The following is a 23,645-nucleotide window of genomic DNA, read 5'->3' as shown; positions in this document are numbered from 1 at the left end:
TCTCAAAGCCTCTGTAGCGCGATGATAATATAGACTCTATATTATCATCGCGCTACAGAGGCTTTGGATAGTAATGTTGTGTGCATCAGTGTGCAGTCGGCATGTGAATACATTTATTTTGGATTTATTTGGTGTTTGTAAAAACACCATTTTGAAGACTTCTTTTGTGTCTGTTCGCTTTTGCAAGAGATGCAGATTTTGTGTTTTTGATTTTGTCTGAATGTTTTTTTTTGTATGCAGAGTTTTGACAAAGAGGGCCCTCGTTTCAGAAATTTGAAAGAAAAAGAAAATCTGTAAAATGTTGCAATTAGTGGTTGCCTTGTTCAGACCGAAAATGATTGAATCCAAACAGGATCATCACAGGAAATTATGCAGTTTAATTCGCAAAATGAAGCGATTTACTCTCCCTGAAGGGAAGATGGTGATAAAATCTGCATCAGGAGAGAGAGAGAGAAAAAAGAACCAGAAATAGATTCTCAGAAAATGTGGCTGTGAGGAGAAATAAAAGAGCAGCAGAACAAAATTACTATATTACTGCCTGCTTTAATTATAGCCGAGCATATGGTGGGAAATAACAAATATGGAGAAAGTCAGTCCAGCATTATCCTCCATCTCTGTGTGGATCAGCTCCTCCCCCATGCGTGCAGGGCTTCATTTGATGAAATCCTTCAACTTGGACCACTTTTTTTTTTTTACAACACTGCATTTGAGCAACGCCACAACTTGCGCAGCACTTCCTCTTCCACAGCCGAGTGGCAATTTACACCCCGAAAAGACAAAGAGAAGAGTGAGGGGACAGATCGTCTTGCATCCTCAGCATTCTTCTCTGCCGCCAGCGATGGACAGGGAGGTCATATTCCGCCCAAAGTGGCACAGTGCGTTTTGGTTTTTGATTTTGATGATGCTCTGTTTCTTTCATGCCACCAAAGCTGAGATAACTTGCAGGTCGTGCCATCTTGGGAATAAGTGGCGTGCACGGGAATTAATGCTGAAATTCGACACAAGTGAATCCACAACTGGATTAGAGAGAGAAGTTTTTGGACACGGAGACGGGGCAGTGAGATCCGGGGCGGCAAGTGCCGAAAGTCGGGGGCTCCGTTGCGCAGCAGGTTCCGCTGAATGCGCTCCAGAGATTCGGGCGGAATACGCGGAGCCAAGGCTGCAACGGAATACAGACACCCGGCACACAGAAGGCGATACTGGCGAGAGCGAGTTCGCAAAGATGAAAGTTTCCAATGTCAAAACGAGTGGTGAGCAGACGACCAGCGCTGGGGCCACCCACTACAGAAAGCGCGCCAGAAGGAACAGTGATGATGATGATAATAGGAGATCCACCGGTTCAGCCCAAAGTCAAGACGCGGGAGAGGACATGCGCTCGGTGGCTGGACGCAGAGTGACCCGCTCTGAATTGCGCTGGAGCAGAGCGGAGCGGAGAGCTGCCGGTCCGAAGCAAGAGGAGCTAAAACTCAACAGTTCAACATTCGCCTTGACTGGGGATTCATCTCACAACCAGGCTATGGTGCACTGGTCCGGGCAGAACAGCAGTGTAAGTGACTCACCGCGTCCACTTTAAGCATCGCACTGGCCATATGCGCGAATCCTCAGAGGGTTCCTAAAGTGCGCTTATGCTGGCCGTCAGGTGGGCACGCGCCACCTCATGAGAGAGCGGACGCATCTCTGTCTAAGATGAATCCGTGTTGGTACGTGTGAGTGTGTGAGTGAGTGAGTGAGAAAGAGGGACGCACACTTGTCACCCTCTGCCAGACATGGACATCTGTCACTAAACATATCACATTTCAATAACATTCGGTTCCAGAATAATAAGACAGTTACGATAATCCCATGTGCTATTCTATCAGTTGGACTGACATTAGTTAAGCCACTGTATTTTTTTAATACAAATTAGAATTAGACCTGAAAGGGCTTACAGCTTTGGCCAGGGATTTGTTTGTATTTGTAGAGTGAGAGAGGCTTTCTCTCAGGACCTTCTTGGGTGTATGAGCAGCTGAACTGATGTCCGGCTACAGTTGGTCATGTTGAGCATCTCTTACCAGAGGGCAGGCTTTTCAAGTAGTGCCGTGGGTTGTGTGAGAGGTGAAGCAATTTCAGCCCTTCTCCTTCCCTTTTTCCTGAAGCCAGGTTTCCGGAGCCACAGGCCTGAAGGACCTGCACCCTTTGGAGCTGCAGAGCGGCCTCTCTTCGTAGCCTCCCTTTGCTTGTTGACCTGAGGTTCTTTTAATGTAACGGCAGCAGTGGGAGGGTCAGGGATGTGTCAGCGTGGCAGCACATTTACAGGCGCTCCAGACGATATAGGATATTATCATTGATCGCGAATCGCAATAAAAAACACTTGCAGTAAGGGCTCTTACACAGTAGGGGCAATATATATATAGAACAGTTGTTTATGTCATGAATACTTTCACACAGCGCGTGAATATTACGCGATGAAAAATCGTTTTCGGAATGAGGTCATTTTTTTCTGGGCTTTCGCACCACGAATGCACCAATCACGAACAGGTTGAGTTGCAGCTTTGTTTATGAGGATTATAAAACAACAATATTTAGGCTCTGGAGTCTCAGATACACCCCTCCTGTTCTTACCTATCACAATAAAAGCCCTAGATGTATAATATTGGCACATCGCATTTTCTTTGTCACCCCCGATGTGTAAAGGCCTTACGTTGATTATGGTGAATAACCACGGACATCCTCACATGAGCTCACTGGCATGGTAGAGAAGTGAAAAATAGAACCTGATTTTAAATTTACAGGAATTGTAAATGTAAAAATCAACTGATTTTATTTATTCATGCAGTGAACTGATGATTTATGGTTGCCTTATTTAGGATTGCTTTTTGTTTTATCACAAAAAACACATGTGTGTGTCCTATCTGTGATGCAATATAAATATTTGTTCATTAACAAAAGGTAAGGTAAAGATTTTGTTATATTTTAAGAGTGTAAGCATATTTAGATGCACATTGGGATACTCTTGTGAATCCCTTTTATTTAGGACAGGAACTGAGTAGGCAGTGAGTTGTTGAACGTGGCGCACATATCCAAATCAGCTGCAGGTGTCAAACCTCAATGCTTAGTTTCAATTTATAGCTTGTACCAAATCATGTACATGCTGAACTTGACGCACCGAGGACCCTTTTTTTGTCCATCCAACATTCTAAAATCCAAAGATAAAGCGTGTTCACAGCTCTTGGATTTAATTATTACGTCCCGTAAAAGTCTCTGTAAATACGACCAAAGAACGGGAGAAAAGGGAGTAATGTTGGCAGTTATACCATGTCATAATTGCCATTTATGTGAACTTCAATTTAGCAGAAATCTCAGCTCGAGTCCCTGACGAGCCTGTCTCCTCCGAGCATAAATGTGCAGTGTGTTTCTGCTACATTGTAGCTGGCAGTGCTGTTGAACGTGTCATTCTGGTCCAACGCATTTTATTACTTGTTTGACCAGCTGCCTTTTATGCAGCATTTTGTGCATTCTGCAGACACAACAAATACTGGATGTAGGTGGAAAAAAAAGAGATGAGTAGTTTTCTTGTGTTAAATCTGAGCATGAATCAGAACCTATATAACACATGCTTTATGTAGTGTCCCCAAGAGATAATCTAAGCCTAAATGCAATTTAGATTATTGCTTAACATTATTATTAATTAACATGGGAAGAAAAAAGTCTTTGGGCAGAAAAGCACTGAAGCAAAGTTAAAAAGTATTAATTTGCTGCGAGCACTGACATCTCGACACGCCTGCTTCTTCTTCTTCTTCTTCTTCTTCTTCTTCTTCTTCTTCTTCTTCTTCTTCTTCTTCTTCAGAGTCAAAATATAATAGGCATGGACTGAGAATCCAAGGCAATGAAATGGGTAAAATGTCTTTTTGGTCTCCAAAATCTGCCGTCCTTAAAAAAAGTTTGTCCTCAAACTGCTTTCAGTGAGTCAATGTCCTGTCTGTTCCGTACTGCACAGCTCCGTGTTCCACACCACTTAGCCCTGTCTGTAACAAAGCCAATTACAGTCAAACACGTATCACCAGCTCCCATGCCCTCCACTTCGCTTCTGACTGAAATTCCGTTCTGTGCCTCAGGTGTTTTCTGTGGGCTTGACAAACTACTGTAGCTCTCCACGAAAAGTGACCTGACAGTGGAGGCAAGGGGGCTACAAAATAATATACAGTTATGAACATGTCTTTCATGCTTCTTTGTTTGCTTCTCTGCTTCTGCCAATTTGTGTTTACCCTGCAAATAAAACATTACTGTTTGAGTTGGTGATACTTGTGCTATGAAACAATTTGCCCCTATTCTTTCAGCTGACGCAAACGACTAACTCGAGGCGTGCGAGAATACAGGATCTCGCATTAAATATGTAGAGTTGCTGCTATAAGCAGGAACAGACGTCCTCGGTCTTTACAATCTGAACTGCTGTATAAATAAACAGATGAGTCAACAACATGCCACGGAGCTTAGATAAAGGCTTCGCTGCTCTTAATATTTAACCTTTAAGGCATTTACAAAGCTTGTCTTTCAACCACCGCGCATTACTGGCAGCCTGTATGTCAGACTGGATTGGAGGTTATAATTATGAATCATGAAACATTGGCCACAGGAGTCAAATACAGGGAAACAAGAATGAGTAAAAATACTTACGCACAGGCCTACAACAGCTGAAAGGACTGGACTGATTTTAGGACTGGTGGCAAAACGTCATCTCCATAGATTGTATATAAGAAGTGCATGCAGTCACTGCGGCGTCACCCATTGGTTTGTGGACTGCCGTCTTGAAGCCTTAAGGTCGGCCTTTTGGCCATTGCCATGTTGTTTTTTTGCAACCAGAAGTGACAGTAGAGGGTGGAGCTAAATGTAACCAAACACTGAATAAGACATTTTTAGGAGACCAATATGTTACAATTTAACTTTCATGAACTAAAAACACACTGTGAAATGGTTAAAGTTGTAAGACAAATCCAGAGCCAACCTTCAGAATGGACATCGGCGTGGTAGAGACCTGTCAGTGTCAAGGTAGCCCCGCCGTAAAGCATCCCCTGCTTTATGGTATATTTGACTCTAAATGGACAATAATTTACGAAATGAACATCATGCTGTATTTTCTCATAGACTTCTATACAAACAGAGAGTCATTAGAGAGAATCCAAGTTTAAGACACTTCAGCATCGGCTTCACATATTCATTTGTCAAAAAATCTGATCTTAAAGTTCAAACTTGTCTTTGTTCCAAAGTTTACATGTAAGGGTCCGCGATCCAAGACTCCTTCACTTTAATAAGCAGGTGACAATAAAGACACGGGAACGTGGCCTGTGTCTTGATGAGTTGGAGCATTTATTCACTGCACTGCTACGTTCAAAGGTGTAACGTTACTGAAACGTCTACTTATGGGTCTATTTACCCACACTCGCTCATGTTACACGCAATACCTACACACTAACTACATCCATAAAGGAGTTCGGTACTTGTATAACACATTTTTGTGTACATTTCTTTTTTAAATGCATTAAAAAAAATCCCTGATGCTCAGGCCCAGTGGACTTGTAATACACTGGAGTCCACTGGACTCTAACCAACCCTAAATATAGTTTAAATCATAATTAAAATGTGAAACGGTAGTAATAACCGTTTGTCCAAGCACCTTGCGTAACCTTGACCAGCCTGGTCTCTTTATGTAAAAAACATATTTTCTCCCAGATTATATTTGTTTTTTACATATAACAAATACGTTTCTAATAGTCTGCTGAAGTCGGTGTAGGGAGGTTGTCGTGTGATCCAGTATAGTTAAAAGGAAACGTCATTTTGTTGGAGACAAAGTTGAACTGAATCACGCCTGTGGCCACACTTGTTTTTAGCAAAATGTGTTTTCTTTTCATTCCAGGGTTTACTTTGTAATTCGGTCAGAATGTACTTTTTTTTGTGTATCCACTTTCTGTCAACCGTTACTTTGTGTCTGTCCGCTTCAACTACTGATTTCCCTCCAGTCTATGGAAAGACCTCTGACAGCTCTGAGTAAACTGGGGTGAATGTGTTGAAATGGTGAATGGACTTGTGCTTGTATAGCGCTAGTTTTACGACCACTCAAAGCGCTTTAACACTACATGGCATTCACCCATTCACACACATTCATACACTGATGACAGGATTACCTCTCACGACTCTTAACTAACCATTCATACCCAATCATACACCTCAGGCAATTATGGGAGCAATTTGGGGTGAAGTGTCTTGCCCAAGGACACATCGACATGGACTAGTGGAGCAGGGCATCGAACCGCCGATCCTCTGATTGAAGGACAACCTTGCTCTATCACTGAGCCGCAGTTGACCCCAATTCAGCTGTGTATGCGGACAGCACTTTCGTAATGGCAGATCTAAAGAATGAGTTGTTCTGCAGTTGAGATTAATAGTCATCTGATTCAAAACCAGAACTATCAAACAGTTAATTCGTGATTCATCCCCAAATTTTCTGTCGTTCTTTTCAAGTTACTAAATATTTATATAAATTAATTTGGTACTTCAAAAACCTCTGTTGCTCTGTTTCACAAAATCAGCATTTATTTATGATTACGAGGAGCTGATATTCCCAAACTACGGGCTAGACTAAGTCTTTAAAGATTCAAGTGCACACAGAAAGTAACTGACCCAGCTACTTTCCTTGTGTGCTCTTAATCCATGTTATTCAAGTTAGTTATGATGTTTTATTGTTAAAGTACATATTCTCTTTTTCAGATGGCCTGTGATTTTATAAATATTCACAGTGAGATCATTAGAGACGTCACCGGTACTTTTTGCTTAACCTCCAAATAAAGTGCTAGCTAATCAGGCTAAATGGTTTGCTTGTTTACAACCTGAACGATTGTCTCACTGTTCATTTCTCACCCCAATGTACCCATTTCCAAATCTCAGCAATTATTTTGATACCATAATTGATATGTATAAGTAAATAAATAAATAACTTTATTTATTTAAAATAATACAGGAGTGTTGGCAGGTGTTCTTTGTCATGTATATTTTCATTGACATTGACATGACATTTTTAGCATTTTGCTTGCTGTAGATTCTTAATTTTTTACCTAGCTTTGTTTTTTTAACACTCAATGGCTGAAAGAGGAGAAACGGATTTGGTGGAGGATTTACTGTCAACGCCTTTCTGGAGAAGGAAATAAAGGGTCTGCCAACCCCACAGCTAGCAGCCCTGACCCAGCCAGGAAAAGGATTTGTACGAAAGGTGGAGAAGCGCTGCACATTTTATGGCTGGAAATTTGCAACTGAGCGTCTTGGTGTTTGGAGCTACACTACGCTAACCTGAGGTGGCTAACCAAGGCAGCAACAAGACACCATAGCACGGCAGGACACGCTACGGTGCTTTTGCTGAGATCCGAGTGGATCTAGAACTCAACGAACACGTTCGCAGGAGGACCTCTGGCTGGAACTGAACCGCACCGATGTTCTGTACAACTGCGTCATTAAACTCTTCATTGTCAAAGAAAGGAGGATGGACTTTGTCTTTAAGTGAACAGCAGCTTTGGTAAGTGAACTGCTTTGTTTTTACATCTGCAGTAGCGGTACTACTGTGTTCATTTATCTATGATGTCGTTTTTATGATATGGTTAATATTGTTCTCTCTGATGTGAATAATATTTGAATGGACCGTGCTCTTCAGTGTGCGGCGGAATACGCGTGTTAGCGCCGCAGGTTTGATGGATTGATTTGTCATGCTTTGTTGTCATATAAATATATGTGACTGGTTCTTGTGAGTTTGTTCTTGATTTTGTGTTAATTACATTGATTTTGACTATATGCATTGTCCTTTAATGACGAAGCATCCCATCATGCGCGTCTTCATGTATCTGTTTTCATTAACAAAGCAATAATTATGATCTGGAGAAATGGGGATTGTGTAGCGATTTCACTAGCCCTGTTTGAATCAGTTGGGAACAGCTAAACGCGGCGGGGAGAGTTTGTAGCGTGTGTGCTGCTGCTGTTTTCCTTCTAAGCTAGTTTAGCATAGCGTCCCAGAACACACGTGCCTCAGCAGAGTACAATGTTTTGGTTCCGGGGTGGGAGTGTCAGACAGCATGTTGCCAGGTTGAGCGTAGTCCACTGAAAAAATTACATTTCCCACTATTTACGCTCTTGCATTTTCCAAATGCACTAGTATTATTCAAACGTTTTGTTCAGTTCATAAGCTTCGTACCGAACGGTTTAATATGAATACCTGTATTGTTACACCCCTATAAACAAATAATAAGCATAGCTGTGGCGTCATAATGAGGTTATTAGGAGGTGGTTCAACTGTAGGAGGACAGCACTGAAGGCCCAGGTATAAAATGCACGGCCCGCCACTGGTAAATACCTCAGATAGCGTTACAACCCCAGTATAGATCGTGTGTTGTCCATGTAGTCCTCAGTGATTATATTTGTAAGGACTGCACTGGTCCAGAAAATAAAGGCACATCGGAGCCTCCTTACGGTAAGAACCAAGAAAACATTTGAATACTACGATTTCATCTTTTTACATCACCATGTCAGAATGATACAGAGCGACCAACCAACTCACATCTACAATTATGGAAACGGAGAGAGAGAAGAACAACTGATCAAATATGTTTCTTGATTCTGAGAAAAAGGTTACAGGCAAAGAGCACGCTCACCGTGGGGCCTGTGGCATATTGCTCAAATGGAGGTACAACATGCACAGGGACACTTTTATTTGCATTATAAAATGTCAGACATTTAGTACTTTGCTCCGTCACTCAGACGGATTCAGGCTGACATATTGTCTATCAGTCTAAGAAGATTACTCTTGAGCATTGTTGCTTGCAGATATGTAGGACATGTCCTCCTGGAACAGAAGCAGGTGAATTATAAACTGAAACCCTGCAGAGAGAACAGTAGTGTCTCGATATATCGAAAGATTTTGTCACCAATTATTGAAGAGTCGATTATATGACGCTCTTCGAAGCGTTGTGAGAAACTCGCTGGTCTCAGTTGACAGTCTCGCACCCCCTCTCTAGGTGTTGAGGAAATCTATTTCTGGTTGTGTATGCATTCTGATAGCCATGGCAATGCCCAATTTGCCGCCAAGCCCCAGATTTATTTCACCGAAGTCACATCTTGTCTGTGCAGAGGTTTTCTCTCTACACCATCAAGCCTTCATAATCTGCTCATTTTCAGACATTTGGGGGCTCTCAATGCCACATGCCGAACACATTTATAACCTGCTCATCCGAATGGCAGAAATCCAGCATGCCATTCAGAGCTGACATATGCTAAATTGCAAGATTTTAGCAGCAGGCGAAAGTGGTTCCATTTGAAGACAGTACAAGTCACCCTCTGATATACAGGGCAGAACTATCTGATGGTTGGTTGACTTTGTAACATATTTGTCTTGTTGAAAAAGGGACCACTGATTGACCGTTGTGTTAAAATGAAATGATAGCCTGCATTTGCTCAACAACTTCAGGTACATACAGACTTTTAGTTGTGATAGCTGTCAGTCCTCCACCGCTTTGGTTACCTTGCATGGAAACTGGATTCAAATGAGATCACATGAGAATCTTGTAAAGAAATATGATAAAAAAAAACTACTATTTAAAAAAAAAAAATTCTGTTTTTTTTCTTTTAAATGTATTGATTTTTTGATTGTAAATATTGAAGTTTTTTTCTTAGATTATTAATATATATAAAAAAATTTCCTGTAAAAAAAGAAAACATCCGGAGTGCTCGGAAATTCTAACTTATCATTAAGTATAATGAAGTTACTCATCTGGGAAAAAGTTATAAAGCTTTTAATCAGATGGCTCTTTGATGGGGAAATTGTGAAAACATAGACAAAGCTTGTTCATGTTAATATAGAGCTGGGTTACACGTAGCGGCACCAAACAGCTTTCTTCCCATTAAAGGCTTTTTATATTTTATCCCAGGAGAGAGCCTAGATCGCTTTTTAATCCGATGTAAGAGATGAGAGGTGGTTTACAGATAATTAACCTGCAAATTCCTTTGGCCTTCTGTTTCTATTTGTTGTTAAGAAGGCAGACGAATACTTATTGAGGCCTATAACTTCCAGATTTTAGAAAAAGAAAATCTGCAATAAAAAAATACATAATAGTACTAATTGTGCCCTGTGATAGTCTGGGCGAAGACTGAGTACAACCTGGACAGGTCACTAATGTCAGCTGGGAAAGGACAAGCAGTTACGGTTAATGGATGGATGGATGGATCCTATTTCTACTGCAAGCACTCAGTAGATTATGCTTTTTAGTTATTTTTAAAATGCTTATGAAATTTAACACCTAATTTATTTTATTTATTTATACATATCTTTTTTACTTCCTTGCTTGTTACAAAATTCTTGTCTGAGGTCCTTCTTGTTCCAAGAGGCCCTTACTGTAGACAGGTGACAATCTGCTTCTATCTTATCATTTAAAAAAAAAGAATTGGTACAAATTGGAAAATCTGAATCTGAACTACTCTAGCTATTTGTTATAGGTGGTCCATTTACATTATCAAACACTCTTGAGATGTCGGTGTGGCCATGTGGGTCTTATCCGTCTGTTGTAAACATCTCTATAATTTGATATATTTATATAAGTCCTCCATTTGCCAGTTCTAAATCTGTTGTGCTTTGATTTTCTTAAATCTGTGTCCATGTTTCTTTCTACCTCTCTTCTCTCTCTCTCTCTCTCCACTTGGCTCACATTCACCTTGTGTCTTGGCTACACTTATCTTACGCAGCAATTACAATGTAAGCTTCCAAATCAGGTTGTGAACATCCCATTGCAACGCAAGCAGAGTCTCATCTGTGTGCTTTCAGACCTGGTACTTAACACATCCAGCTGAGAGGAGAGAATTTGAAAAACAATCCCACAGAAGAATACAAAAAAACAGAAGAGACACATTGAAACAACAAACATCTCCAAAGCCTGACTGTCTGGGCTCGGCGATCCTTCGGGTATGTGCCTGGGAGTGATCAGGCAGGCGGATGCTGTCACGCTCCGATGAGCAGCGTTTACTCGCCATTGGGCTGCATATGCCCATAAACAAACTAAAGCCCAAAGCCCAAGGCTCTCCAAAGCCCATGTGAACGCTCACAAATATGTCATTATTTCCTTTAGTCTGAAGTTATATGCTGTAAATGTCTCTAGAGTAGTCCGAGGCTTCCTGTGGACGGGCTTTGTGGGTAATATGTCGGGGCAGTCTCAGCCGAGCCTATGAAGCCTCAGGTGCGCACACTTTATTTCAGTAAGTGCCCTTAGGTGCTCCTGAGAATATCATTCCTATTGCTCCCTCCTTTCCATTTCTCCTTCTTAAGTTCTTTCTCAATCATGCAATGACAATAGTTTGCACGGCCCACTCAATTTGTGGCCCCTTCAATTTACAGTAAGTGGGGTGAATTTGTCTTAATTCACTTACAGCGTGGTTCATAGAGGACCTTGCGAAGGTGGTCTTGTGCAGTGGTTCACCTTTTAGATGTCTGCACAATGTGCTCATAATAAATATGAGGGTAATAGCACACACTTGAAACCTGAAAAGAGATGGAAAATAGTTGTTTGAAGAAGGCGTGCTTATCAGGTTGTTGGTTTTGAAACGATTCGCCCATCAATTCTTCTGAGGTGTGTGTGTGTGTGTGTGTGTGTGTGTGTGACACAGTCTGTCTGATCAGCTAAAACACATCGTCACATCTCCAGATTCAAGGCTCACAGATCTCACAGAAATCCATGAAAGCACCATGACTTCTTGACAGCGTATTACGTGGTGGTCCCACCAACACTAAAACATTTATGGTTGAGGGAACAAAGGTACTAGTCGGGTTTAGGAAAGATTTACGTATGTACGTTTGTTACGTTACGTGTTGTTTAAGATAAGTCAATGTTGGCGGCTGGTCAATAGAGGGCCATGGGGCATGGTCCTACCATGAGCCGGAAAAAAAAGAAAATAAAATTATAATCATGTTTTAAAATTCATAAATTATACAAATTGTCAATATTTGTGTTTTTGAACTATGGAATGTACCCAGTAATGTGTGTAAAATATGATATCTGCGCAAAATATATGCTTTTCCTGCTCGTCCTCTCCGCCTGTGTGCTCGTCTACTCGTGCTCTCCGCCTGTGTGCACGACACATCTGAGAACGCGCAGCTAGGGGGGCCTAATCGTTTTGGCCCAAAAGAGACGGGTCTATGAAGCAGTTTAGCCAATTGCTGATTCAAGGTATAAATGAGTGACATACAATTTAGCCAATCAGCGCCCTCAAATAGATTCAGCGTGGGGCCAGAACGATCTGGCCCCCCTCGCTGCGCGTTCTCGTCAGGAAAAGTCTCTACAGGCGCCCGCGCCAGCGCGAGCACTCCTCCTCCAAGACCCGTTTGAGAGGAGAACTTTGGCGGAGATTCTGCAGCCAAAGAGCTGATATCAGATCAGCCTGACCTCACAATCAGACAGCAGACTCGTGGGAAAGGGAAGTAGTACATGCGAAGCTTCTGTACTAGCTGTACACCAGACAGGTTTGGCGAGCTGGATGATGTCATGCTAATAATTTATTTAGCTTTTTAAAACAACGGGGACGGATCCAGCACGGACAGTTACGGGAGTGAGGGATGAGGAGGTAAGGAAACATGAGAACACCAGGACACACATGGAGAACTCTGTCAAGCTACATATTAGGCAAAGTGAACATCTTTTCTTCTACATAGCCTCAGTCTCATCTGCTTAACTTGGTCATGGAGACATCAACATGGAATAGAGATGTTAAATTAACAGTGAAAACTCATCATAGCTTAATTTAACATCAGTGTTCAAAATTACACTTCATGTTTACTTCTCCTGATCTTTACCTCCTATAACAAGGTCCATAGGGGCATCTCAATAAATACACATGTTATATTATATTATATTACCGGTATATAAGTGTTATTTACTGCTTTTTTTCGTGTTGGAATACATGTTAAATATTTAACTGCCAAGTCATAAGGCACAATATGTACGACAAGTTCCAGTCTGGGTTTCGTAAGCAACACTCTACTGAAACCGCTCTCCTGAGGGTTTCAAATGACATTCTCATGTGTGCTGATGCAGGTGACTGCTCTGTGTTAGTTCTTCTGGATCTCAGTTCTGCATTTGACACTGTAGACCATGACATCCTGACTAAGAGGCTTCGTGATTGGGTGGGCATATCTGGCATAGCGTTAGACTGGTTTACATCTTACCTCAGTGACAGAAGTTTCAATGTCTCTGTGGGTGATTTTGTGTCTGTTACCTCTCCACTTTCTTGTGGTGTACCGCAGGGCTCGGTTCTGGGGCCTTTGTTATTTTCCCTGTATCTGTTACCTTTGGGACCGATCATAAAAAGCTATAATGTGTCCTATCACTTATATGCAAACGACATCCAACTCCATCTGTCATTCAAACCCAGCGAGGCATTCACATTAACTCGGCTCCTGGACTGTGTCAATGCCATCAGAGACTGGACGGCAGAAAACTGCTTGCAACTCAACGACTCTAAGACGGAGGTCCTAGTTATTGCTCCAGAGGAGTTTGTCCCCATGATCAGGCAGATTATTAGTCCTCTCTCCTCTGCTTCCCATTGCAACCTGCGCAATCTTGGGATTTTCTTTGATCGCTCCATGTCATTTGACCAACATGTTAAGCAGCTGTCCAGGTCATGTTTCTTCCATCTAAGAAATATCAGTAAACTGAGATCTGTATTATCAACACCTGAATTAGAAATGATCATACACACATTTATCTCTTCACGCATTGACTACTGCAACTCACTTTTCACATCACTCAGTGTATCTGCTCTTAACCGTCTGCAGGTCATCCAAAATGCTGCCGCCAGATTACTCACCAGGACAAATCGACGGTCTCACATCACCCCCGTACTCCGAACTCTCCACTGGCTTCCTGTAGCATCTAGGATACACTTTAAAATTCTCACCATCACTTACAGAGCACTTCACGGTCAGGCTCCGACTTATGTAGCTGATCTACTTCGCCCCTATTCACCCGCCCGCACTCTCAGGTCAAATGCTCTAGGTGTTCTGTCAGTCCCACGCACACGATTTAAGACCCGTGGTGACCGAGCCTTTGAGGCAGTGGCCCCGAGGCTCTGGAATGCTCTGCCTGCAACTCTGCGCCTCGCAGATACTGTGAATACTTTTAAAAGCCAGCTCAAAACCCACCTGTTTAGGCTGGCGTTGGTGTAAAAGTAAACCCATGTCCTAGACCTGCTCTTAAAATATGTTTTACATTTTTATTTTATTTTTATTTTATTCTTTAACATTTTTTATTCACTCTGTGTAGATAATTTATTGACCCTAGGGTCACATTGTGTTTTTTATGCTTTTAAATGTCTCTGGCTCTGTTAAGCACTTTGTGTTAAGCACTTTGTGATAGTACTGTCTGTGAAAAGCGCTATATAAATAAAATTCATTCATTCATTCATTCATTCATAAATATTTATCATACTGGGATGTTTGCTGAAATTTTCCACCAGCCACCACTGGTTACGGGACACAAAAACAAGTCTCCTGGATGAAGGTCCTGTGTTTGACCATTCTGTCCATCCACAAGCTCTTAGTTTGAAGCATCCTAACAGCTTAAGCCAGGCTCAACAAACACACCTTGTGGTAGGGCTACCTCTGGCTCTATTTGCAGCTTGGATGTTCCACCTTGCTGCTGTGTATGAAGTTTAATCAATTCCAAACTTTGACCGACTTAGTTGGTGACCTTTCACCAACATAATGAGAAGACAGTTACCTTTGACATCATCTGAAAGCGAGTTGTGATCGATCAGAAGCTCGTTCACTGTAGTTTCAGAGTTCCCAAAACTGTACAACGCCCTCTTAAAGAAACACCGCCATCTTAGCAAGAAGATTATAGCTTGGCAGAATGCTAGCAGTCAGAGGGAGATGTCTGTGAATGGGAAGAAAATGAACATACTTTTTCCTGCTACCTAGCGCACTCTGGTGACTACAGTTGGGTACATTTCCGCTGTTGCTGGTGTAGGTAACCGATCTGCTCAGCAGGACCTTGAGCTGGTCTGCCAGGTCGGACACATCTGGTACCTGCACCGCTCCGGCTCGGCATCATTTGCAAACCGGCTGAAATGGAAATTCTCATCATAATTCTGGCAAATTAAAAAGCCTATTCCAGCAACTTGTGCTGACTGTGTCACAGTGCTGAATCTACCTTGTATTGTATTAGTAATAAGAAATATGACAATGTGATTATTAATATGTTTGTTTATCAACAGACTAATGTAGTCAAAGTATCTGACAGGCAGTGCACAATCTACTGGCCAGCCGAGGCCGGCACCATGAATGATCCAGTTTCAGTAGAGGTTTACTCGGAAATGTTTGTGTATTTCGGGACGACAAGACCTGACGGCGTTCCACCAGCCAGTGTTTTGCAAGCCTGTCACAACCCGTAACGGTGTATTATCAAACCGGTTTGAAATGTTTTACAGTGGAAACCTTCTCTCCAGGTGACCAGAGCCGGGCTGGCTGTTTCACTGTTTCCTCTGCTTCCAGTCTTTATGCTACGCCAAGCTAATCACCTCCTGGCTCCAGCGCCAAACTTAATGCACAAACATGATAGTGGTATTGATCTTTTCATATAACTATTGGCAAGACACCAACTATTCATATTTCCTAAAATGTCAAACCATGTCCTTAACAATCAGCCACTGACAGCTCTTTGCAGAAAGGACATTAACGAAACAACAGCCCAGAGTTTCAATTTGGTCTTCTGAGAAGTTACTCACCAAATTAAGGAACTAAAGCTGATATGTGTTTCAAGCGAAGTCTGTCATTCCAGCAGACATTGTCAGCGCCATGGAATATGAAAGGCCTGTTTCCTGATTTGTTAGTTTTGGAGCTAAAATAATAAGCCTTGACGTGTATCCTGCATATGACCGGGTTAGTATCTCTGTACGTTATACTGCAGTGCTATTTTCTCTTTACAAATATCAGTGCACTGTATTTTCTGCTACAGCTGGTGGCATCACTGCTGTTGCCCCGCTGCCCTGTGACGTGATTGACACTTTGATGTGAATGATGGTGATGGAGGTGACTGGTTTGTGGGAGAGAGGAGCGCTATTAGGAGAGTATTGAAGCGCAGCTAGAGGCTGGGATGCAAGGTGGAGCACACTCACAGATCGGATTTCGTCTGGACACTTGTGACAGTTATGGGAGCAAATGTAATTTATACACTACGCAGAGACCATTAAGTAAGAGCTAAATTGAATTTAGAATATCTGAAAAAGTCAAAATAGCTGGATGGAGTTCATGGAGATGTAGTTGATACCCCTTGACTACAGATTTTCGGTCTGAGGCACAAGGATTCAATTGCAGGCTATGGTGTTTATATATTATCTGCTTCCTTACCCCTTGTAGCAATTCAGCTCAACAAAGATAATTCAGGCAGCTGTTGCAAGGCATGTCAGAGGTTTCCTTTCAGAAGGCAGAGAGTCCCATCTCACCCGCTGATCAGGTTCAGAATTGCACGGGACATTTCTGTGGCACAAATTGAATCCCTGGCAATCTGTAAACCACAGGAGCGTGCCCGAAAGTGAAGGCGAAAAAGGTGTTTTTCAAGAGCGGCTCACAGTGATTGAGAGAATCAGATGAGATGGCCGGTCAACTTAATTGCCCGAGTCTGATACAAGACGGAGACACAGCGTGGTAAAAATAGCCTTGACAGACCCTGAATAGCACAAAGAAGAACAGGAGACGGATGAATGTCTGCTTCTCAACACGCGGTGGTTGTTGTTTTTGTTGAGTCTTTTTCTGATCCGTTTGCTAGTGTATCAGAGTAAGACTCGAGAATAGATCTTGTGTTGCCCACTCATGCTCTTGAAATTGACATCTGGTATCCAGAACACTTAATGTTGAAAAGCAAAAGCAACTGAGCCTTTATTCTCTGCCTTTACAACAGCCCACACACTTCCTGACTCTGACCGAACACAGCACAATACAAATCTTTTAATGAGCCCGTATCACATTACGATTCATTATGATCAATGCATTTCCCCACCGCCTTTGCAAAAACGCTGCTGCTTGAAGAAGTACAATGCAAACAACAAATTCATTATTTTCAATTTTTCTCTTATCTTGCCGGGTGGTGAAGTTCACACAGTGATTATTTTCTCTGTAAGCTGCCAAGGTTCTAAAGGGCTCGTGTCGGGCATCCATTGTGGGTGCGTGAGTATTTATGTCTGTGTGTGTGTGCCGTAGCCTCTGCTGCAGAACCACTGAGTAAATGACTAGCTCTGAGCAGACAAACGCTAAATATCAACGCCTCGTGCTTTTTATAATTTGATGTCAATTAACACCATTAGAAAAGTTGCAAATAATTGTCTGCTGCAAAGTCTTTGTGGTTACTTCTAATTAAGATCTATGAAACACAAGCGTAAATTCATCAAACATGTGGCATTTAAAATGCTTATTTCAGTGTGTGACTAATAGCATCTGTTTAGTGGAAGTGCACGATGCCACATTAAGTGCTGCAAATCAACACAATGGATTTTAATTGGCAATGCAAAAGCCAGAGTACGGAGTACAATACAAAATAGACACTGATCGTGCAAGGAGGAGATGTTTTCACATCAGTCTGTTTGTCAGAAAGACTACTGGAGGAGTTCAGACACATGCATTCATGTTCACTTTCATTAAAGGTGCAATATACAAAATGTTGAACATAAGTTCAAATGTTTGAATGATTGAATGGCCATTATCAGCAGTTATCACTGTCATGGTGATGAGTTAGAACAGGCCTGTCACACCTTCTAGTAGGTTCAGACGGTCGTCATCATCTGTTCACATGGTTGATCACCAATTCCAATTGGAATCAGGTCCAAATACATCTTGGCAAAAAAATATAAAGTATTAACTCTTAGGACAACGTGTTTACATGTGAAGTTCCATTGTCACTTTCCAAAATTGCAGTTACTAACTGTTAACACATGATATGAAGCTGATTAGTATGTAGTACAAATGATATAGAATTAGTATGTAGTGTGGATTTGGGGTCACAGCTATGGTGTCCATACTAAATACTGTTTCGAAGCAGTGATCTGTATTACTAAATTTGATGATTCATGAAGCCACATCTAACATTAAAAGGAGAATCACCAGTTTGAGTGATGACACAGACATAAAGTGATGCGGTTTAGATGCAAAACACGTCATTCAGGTGCTGAGGGTCAAAAGCGTCCAATTATAGACGATTCCACTTTCTTTCTCCACAGCTCATTTCAGTCAGTGGTCTCTGATTCTACTGATGTCCACTCAACATGGTATGGTGTGACTTACAGCAAAACAAATAAATACATAAATGAAACATTACTTCATTTGTTATGATAAGGTAACAGCTGAAAACCTGTCGACAGATTTTCATCCCAACGGCAAGCCAGAAAGGGAGTTTCAGAAGTGTGAGCACCTGTTGAAGTAGTCATTGAGCAATTTGTGTTGCTCTGCAACCCCATTAAACCTCACTCTGTGGTATGTGATGGTGAAGATGACGCTACATCTTCAGAGAGTAATGCTCTGTGAGCTGTCCTGACGTTTTAAGACTGATGGCAGCTGTAAAGCCCTTTGTGAAATAGAAATCTGTGGAATCAAAATTACACAGCCGCTTAAGTATTTATTTATTTATTTGTACAAATGAGACAGGCATTATATGTTCGGTACAAAAGATGTGGGCAAATCAAGCTGTCCTACATTCTTGGCTGACTTTTGGCACCGGCTCTGCATGAACTGACATCAGGTTTTTTTCTGCCATTGGCAATGCCCTGCAAGAGGTGTCCATGTGTTTTATGAACCAAGAATTGCCGAGGAAAAGAAATCACTTCCTGCTTCTTGGCAGGCCCCATCTGTGTATGGAGTCAGTCTTGAAAAGACTCGCCGGGGACACATGAAGACATCTGGAGATACAGTACCTGCCACATCTGCTAACGTCTAAACACATTTACATCAACCCTGTCGTTACCATTTGAATTACCATGTTTTCCTCGGATGATGCTTTGATCGGCCCAGCTCCCTGCGTTACAGCTCTTGAAGCCAGCATCCAGCCATCAGAGCCCATTAGACAGTAGTAACGTTCGGCTGTCGACACTTCAGCTACAGCGGCAGCGCTGGATCTCATTCAGAAAATATCCCTCTGCTGTTAACAGCTGGTGCATACGGTACATTCTTTTAAAACAGGAAGTCACCAGATAATGGCCGGGGTGTGGCTGCTTCAAACAAATGCAGGCCAGCTCAAAACATTGAGGGGGGGGGGGGGGGGGGGTTGGAATAAGTTTTACTATAACTTCTCACCTGATATTTAGCATAATGTACATTTCACTCCCCCTCTATCAGTCCATGTTGCTTTTAAATTATGTATTGTATTGATGTATGAGTGTAATGAAATGTAATCATTGGAAATTCAAGCAGCAAAACTAGAACCTGTAGTTATAAACTAGTTATAAACTTGACAGAGGACACAACACTACACATTTAGCTTCTGAAATAATAATAGTGATGTTCTGCTGCTGTTCCTCATGCGTAAATGTGCACAGCGTCTCTCTTAATGGGGAAGCTGTTTGCTCTCTTTGTTCACATTTTAGAAAATTAAATAAATATTTTTGATCGCAATGTTAATTTTTGTGATGATCCGCAGCTGCTGTCCTGGTTCGGACCTGGGAGTCTATGTTCATGTGGTTGATGTGCCTGATGTTTTGGGCCCGTTCATAGTTTTACACTCAGTCAGTCCAACAACAACAAAGTCTGTTTTATTTTGAAAGATAACTCTCCCCATGTGTCTATCTGCGATTTACTTCCTGTCCTGTCTTTTCCACCACACCTGAGTTTCATTAGTTAATTAGGTCTTTGTTTCATTGTCAGGTCGTCTGCCTAAGCTTGTTTTTACGTTCCAGCCTGGTTCCCTCTGTTTGGTTTTCTGAGGTTTTTGGATTGTCCCTTTTCCCTGCCTTTTATTTATTTTTGGACCAGCTGCAAGTTGAATTAAATCATTGAAGTTGCCTTCTCATCTCCTCATCTGCTTTTGGGTCCAAACCTGTTGGTGCTGAATCGTGACAGCTCTAAGGTTCTCTTTGAAACAGATAAACTGTTTTCATTCAGTTATTAATTCCACCTAATTATTTTACTTTGTTGTTCTTTTAATCAATGTTAGGACAATGAAACAAAATCCTTCTTTCTGATGTGTCACATTAAAAGCATAACCCTAAAGGAAGTGTACGTCTTAAGTTCCACCAATCAAAAGGACGGCAAAGTAGAGCGGATGATTGATCAAAGAATGAGAACACTATTTTAGATTCAGAAGAGGAACTCAGAACAGTTTGCATGACTGAGTTGATCTACTGATGGAATCAGTGCTGTGAAATGTACATTACGCTGAATTTAGTAACAGCAAGTACAGGACGTTTTTGGTTGGCATTAATGGCCTAAAACATCAACTTAGTTTAAGAAATTAATATTAGGACTAAAGAGAGCAATACATGAATAAAAAGCAGTCTTAAAAATTCAAGCCTTCATATAAGTTCGATGAAGGCTATTTTTGAGAAATGACATTATGTTAATTCAAAGTTGGACCCACTGCTAATCACAACACTTGTTCTCATTTCCATTTATCCTCCATCTATCAGATCCAAAGCCACATGTATTTTCTGTATTATAATGTTTTTGTGTGTTGAAGCAGTGGGAATGCAGGTGGCAGGATGATACATTGGATACATGTTTCTGACTACATCAGGCATTAGCTCATTAGTATGTCAGGTCCTTCTGTTGGACGTCAGGAACACAGAGGTCTAATTAATTCATCCACTCAGCAGTGAGCAAGTCTAGGGGGCAGCAAGGACCTTTATAAAGACGGACGATATCGTACCTTCTCCCCAGGGCTGAGATGGACTTGATAACGTTCAACCCACTCCAGGTAAAACAAACCCAAACCGAGTGGTCGTCATGCCTCTTTTAGCGCTGCTTCTGTGCATCATACCTTTCATACTGCTGCCGGGTTAACGTGCGGAGAGTCAAAAGAAATCTGGAGTTCAAACGTATGAGATAAGGTGATGCTCCATGTGATTATCATTCTGTGAGCAGTGGAAGGCACTTCACATATTTGAGTCACCACTTGCCCGAGTGGTGTGCTGTGGAGGTGTGTGATAGTGGGAGGCACATGAGAGGAGTAGTTCAGTAAGTTCAGAACAATATCTTCTAATATTCAAAGGAAACACAGGAGTTTGCTTTGACACTCAAGTAACAAACTTCAATCACCAGACTCTCGCTCTCTCCACCGCACACTTTATAATGTTACAGGACAGGCTATGCCAGGCAGACAGACAGCTGACAACCTCACAGCTAAACTGACTGATGCGGTGGAGACTTACTGGCTTACTGGCTGCATGTGATCACGACAATTCACACAACATTGTGGCTGCGAACTCTTCCGCACGGGTGAAGAGGGAACTCAGATGCCTGTTTGGCTCGTAACTAATGAAATCAAAGTGTTTGTGCATCGGTTATTGTTGCAGCTGGGCAGCTTGTTAGCCACTTTAACCACAGCCCCTGTGCATGCGAGGCACTAATGTTGTGGGTTAATGGCCAGATATAACATTTAACATTATCATCTCGAAACCATTGTATGAGGATACATTTCTCTGTTAATAGCAACATTAGACCCCTGAAACACACAAATATAACCCCTCAGATTAGTCCAGTCCATCAGAAAAGACCAAGACCTACTGTGATTTAGCTTTGTTCTCTCCAGTATAGAGCTGCATTTTTGCCTAAAGACTATTAAAGACAAATAAAATTCAACAAAATTACAAAGACATCAGTGAGTGAAGCCTTTACACTGGCATGTCCCTTCATTACCATGAACATAGATTGTATTTAGAGTCCTTCCCTTATACAAAAGGTTGCCGTCAGAAATGCTCGCTAATGCAACAATACAGCCTTTTTATGAATTAATGCCATTTTATATTCATGATGTTTTTAAGATATGTCTTCAGTAGGCTCATGTGTGGCTTGAATGCCATAGACAGAAAATAATGAGAGATGGCAAATGTTGATTTTGGTCTTGGGACATTGATATGGAATATTGCAAGGCTCATACTCCTTTCTAACAGAAGCCTGTTGATGTTTAAGAGAAACCTTTCAACTTTATTTTACTGTCTTCCTTTTTAATTTGTCATAGTGAGTTAAGTGTTAATTGCTTGTCCTGACCGTTGGGCCATCGCCGCAGTAATTCACTCTTTCATATTTCTTTACAAAGTGGCTTCATTTCAGAAAAGCAGCCCCTTTTTCAGTTAGATGGACTTGGGAGCTCCAGCTGAGTTGCCCTTTGAACTTCCTGTGCTCCGTTTGGTAACCTTCCAGCCGGAGGACCTCCATGCTGAGTGGGCCCGTCCAAACACAAGTGGTATCTTTCCATATCTGGCAAACTGCCAAGGTGTTCCTTGCCAGCTTTACCAGGTGCCCGTGGCCCCGGTGTAGGGGCCTGAGTCAGGTAGCGCTCTTCAGGCCAGATGGTCTTTCCATGGCGCTTCTTCACTCAGCCCTCCTCCTGAGCCCTTCTGGAGACCACTGGTCATGCAAATGAAGGATCCTAAAAACAACAAAGAGCACAGGAGAGAGAAATTATGAACAAATTCATACTGCACTGTATGTGTGTGTGTATGTGTATATTGTACAATTGTATGTATATCTATCTATCTATCTATCTATCTATCTATCTATCTATCTATCTATCTATCTATCTATCTATCTATCTATCTCTCTATATATATATATATATATATATATATATATATATATATACACATACATACAATTGCTGTCATTTCATTTTAAAATGAAATGACAGCAATTGTTCAAACAATATGGCTACCTATGGCCAATCAGGACAGATATAAATTCAAAGTCCATCAATGCATTCTACCGACCTAGCAGCCACGTAGGCCTTTTTCAACACTTCTCCCGGCACTTGCTGTAAATGAAGAAAGGAACAATCAATGGTCAAATGACAGACTGCATTGCAGCGTAACATGCTGAGGGAAGTTGGGGCTCAAAGTGACCGGGCCACTCTCCACATAATGCAACTCCCCCCCCCTCCCCTGCAGCCCCCAACTAAGTCAAGGTTAATGGCTGAAGAAACTGTACAAGCATATCTACTCCATATCTGTAAAACAGCAGCTTAGTCGGAGGCTCACATAAAACCTCTCCAGGGCTGCACATGGCCGATCTGTTGACACAATGTTATCCATCTGCAGATGGAGATTGTAAGCTCAGATAGAGAGTTTAATGGTTTTCAATAAAAATATATGAAGAAGATTTCTCATGGTGATAAAAAGGGTTAAAAGCATCAGGATCCAAATATCAATTTTATTTTGACCTTATGAATGCTGCTGACTTCAAACCAGTCCGATGTCTTAAGAGATGATTGATTCGATTTATCCAGTGCCAGTGCGTTACGAACAAAAGTTCATTAAACGGGTCATAAATCCCTCTCTAACATCTATTTTTTACTATTGCTCTGAAAACATCTCCTTCAAACTTTATTTGTTTCTCAACAAAAACAAAATTTTACAAGATCAGTGATAAGCCTGAACGCATCATAATGTAGAAATGCAGC

At 41.7% G+C, this 23,645-nt stretch overlaps 1 protein-coding gene across 1 annotated transcript in view; it reads left to right on the top strand.

The window, feature by feature from the left end:
• Nucleotides 1–838: 838 nt before the first annotated feature.
• Nucleotides 839–23,645, top strand: part of sorcs1 (sortilin-related VPS10 domain containing receptor 1) — a gene marked incomplete at both ends in the record, with an annotated part of 180,885 nt that continues 158,078 nt past the window's right edge. The window contains one exon of the mRNA XM_079277758.1: nucleotides 839–1,546. Within this exon, the coding sequence (XP_079133884.1) occupies nucleotides 839–1,546 (708 nt within the window). The remainder of the gene's footprint in view (nucleotides 1,547–23,645) is intronic.

The sequence above is a fragment of the Melanostigma gelatinosum genome (genome assembly GCF_949748355.1).
Source record: "Melanostigma gelatinosum genome assembly, chromosome: 11".
Lineage (NCBI taxonomy): Eukaryota > Metazoa > Chordata > Actinopteri > Perciformes > Zoarcidae > Melanostigma > Melanostigma gelatinosum.
This window is presented reverse-complemented; position numbering and strand designations above follow the sequence as displayed.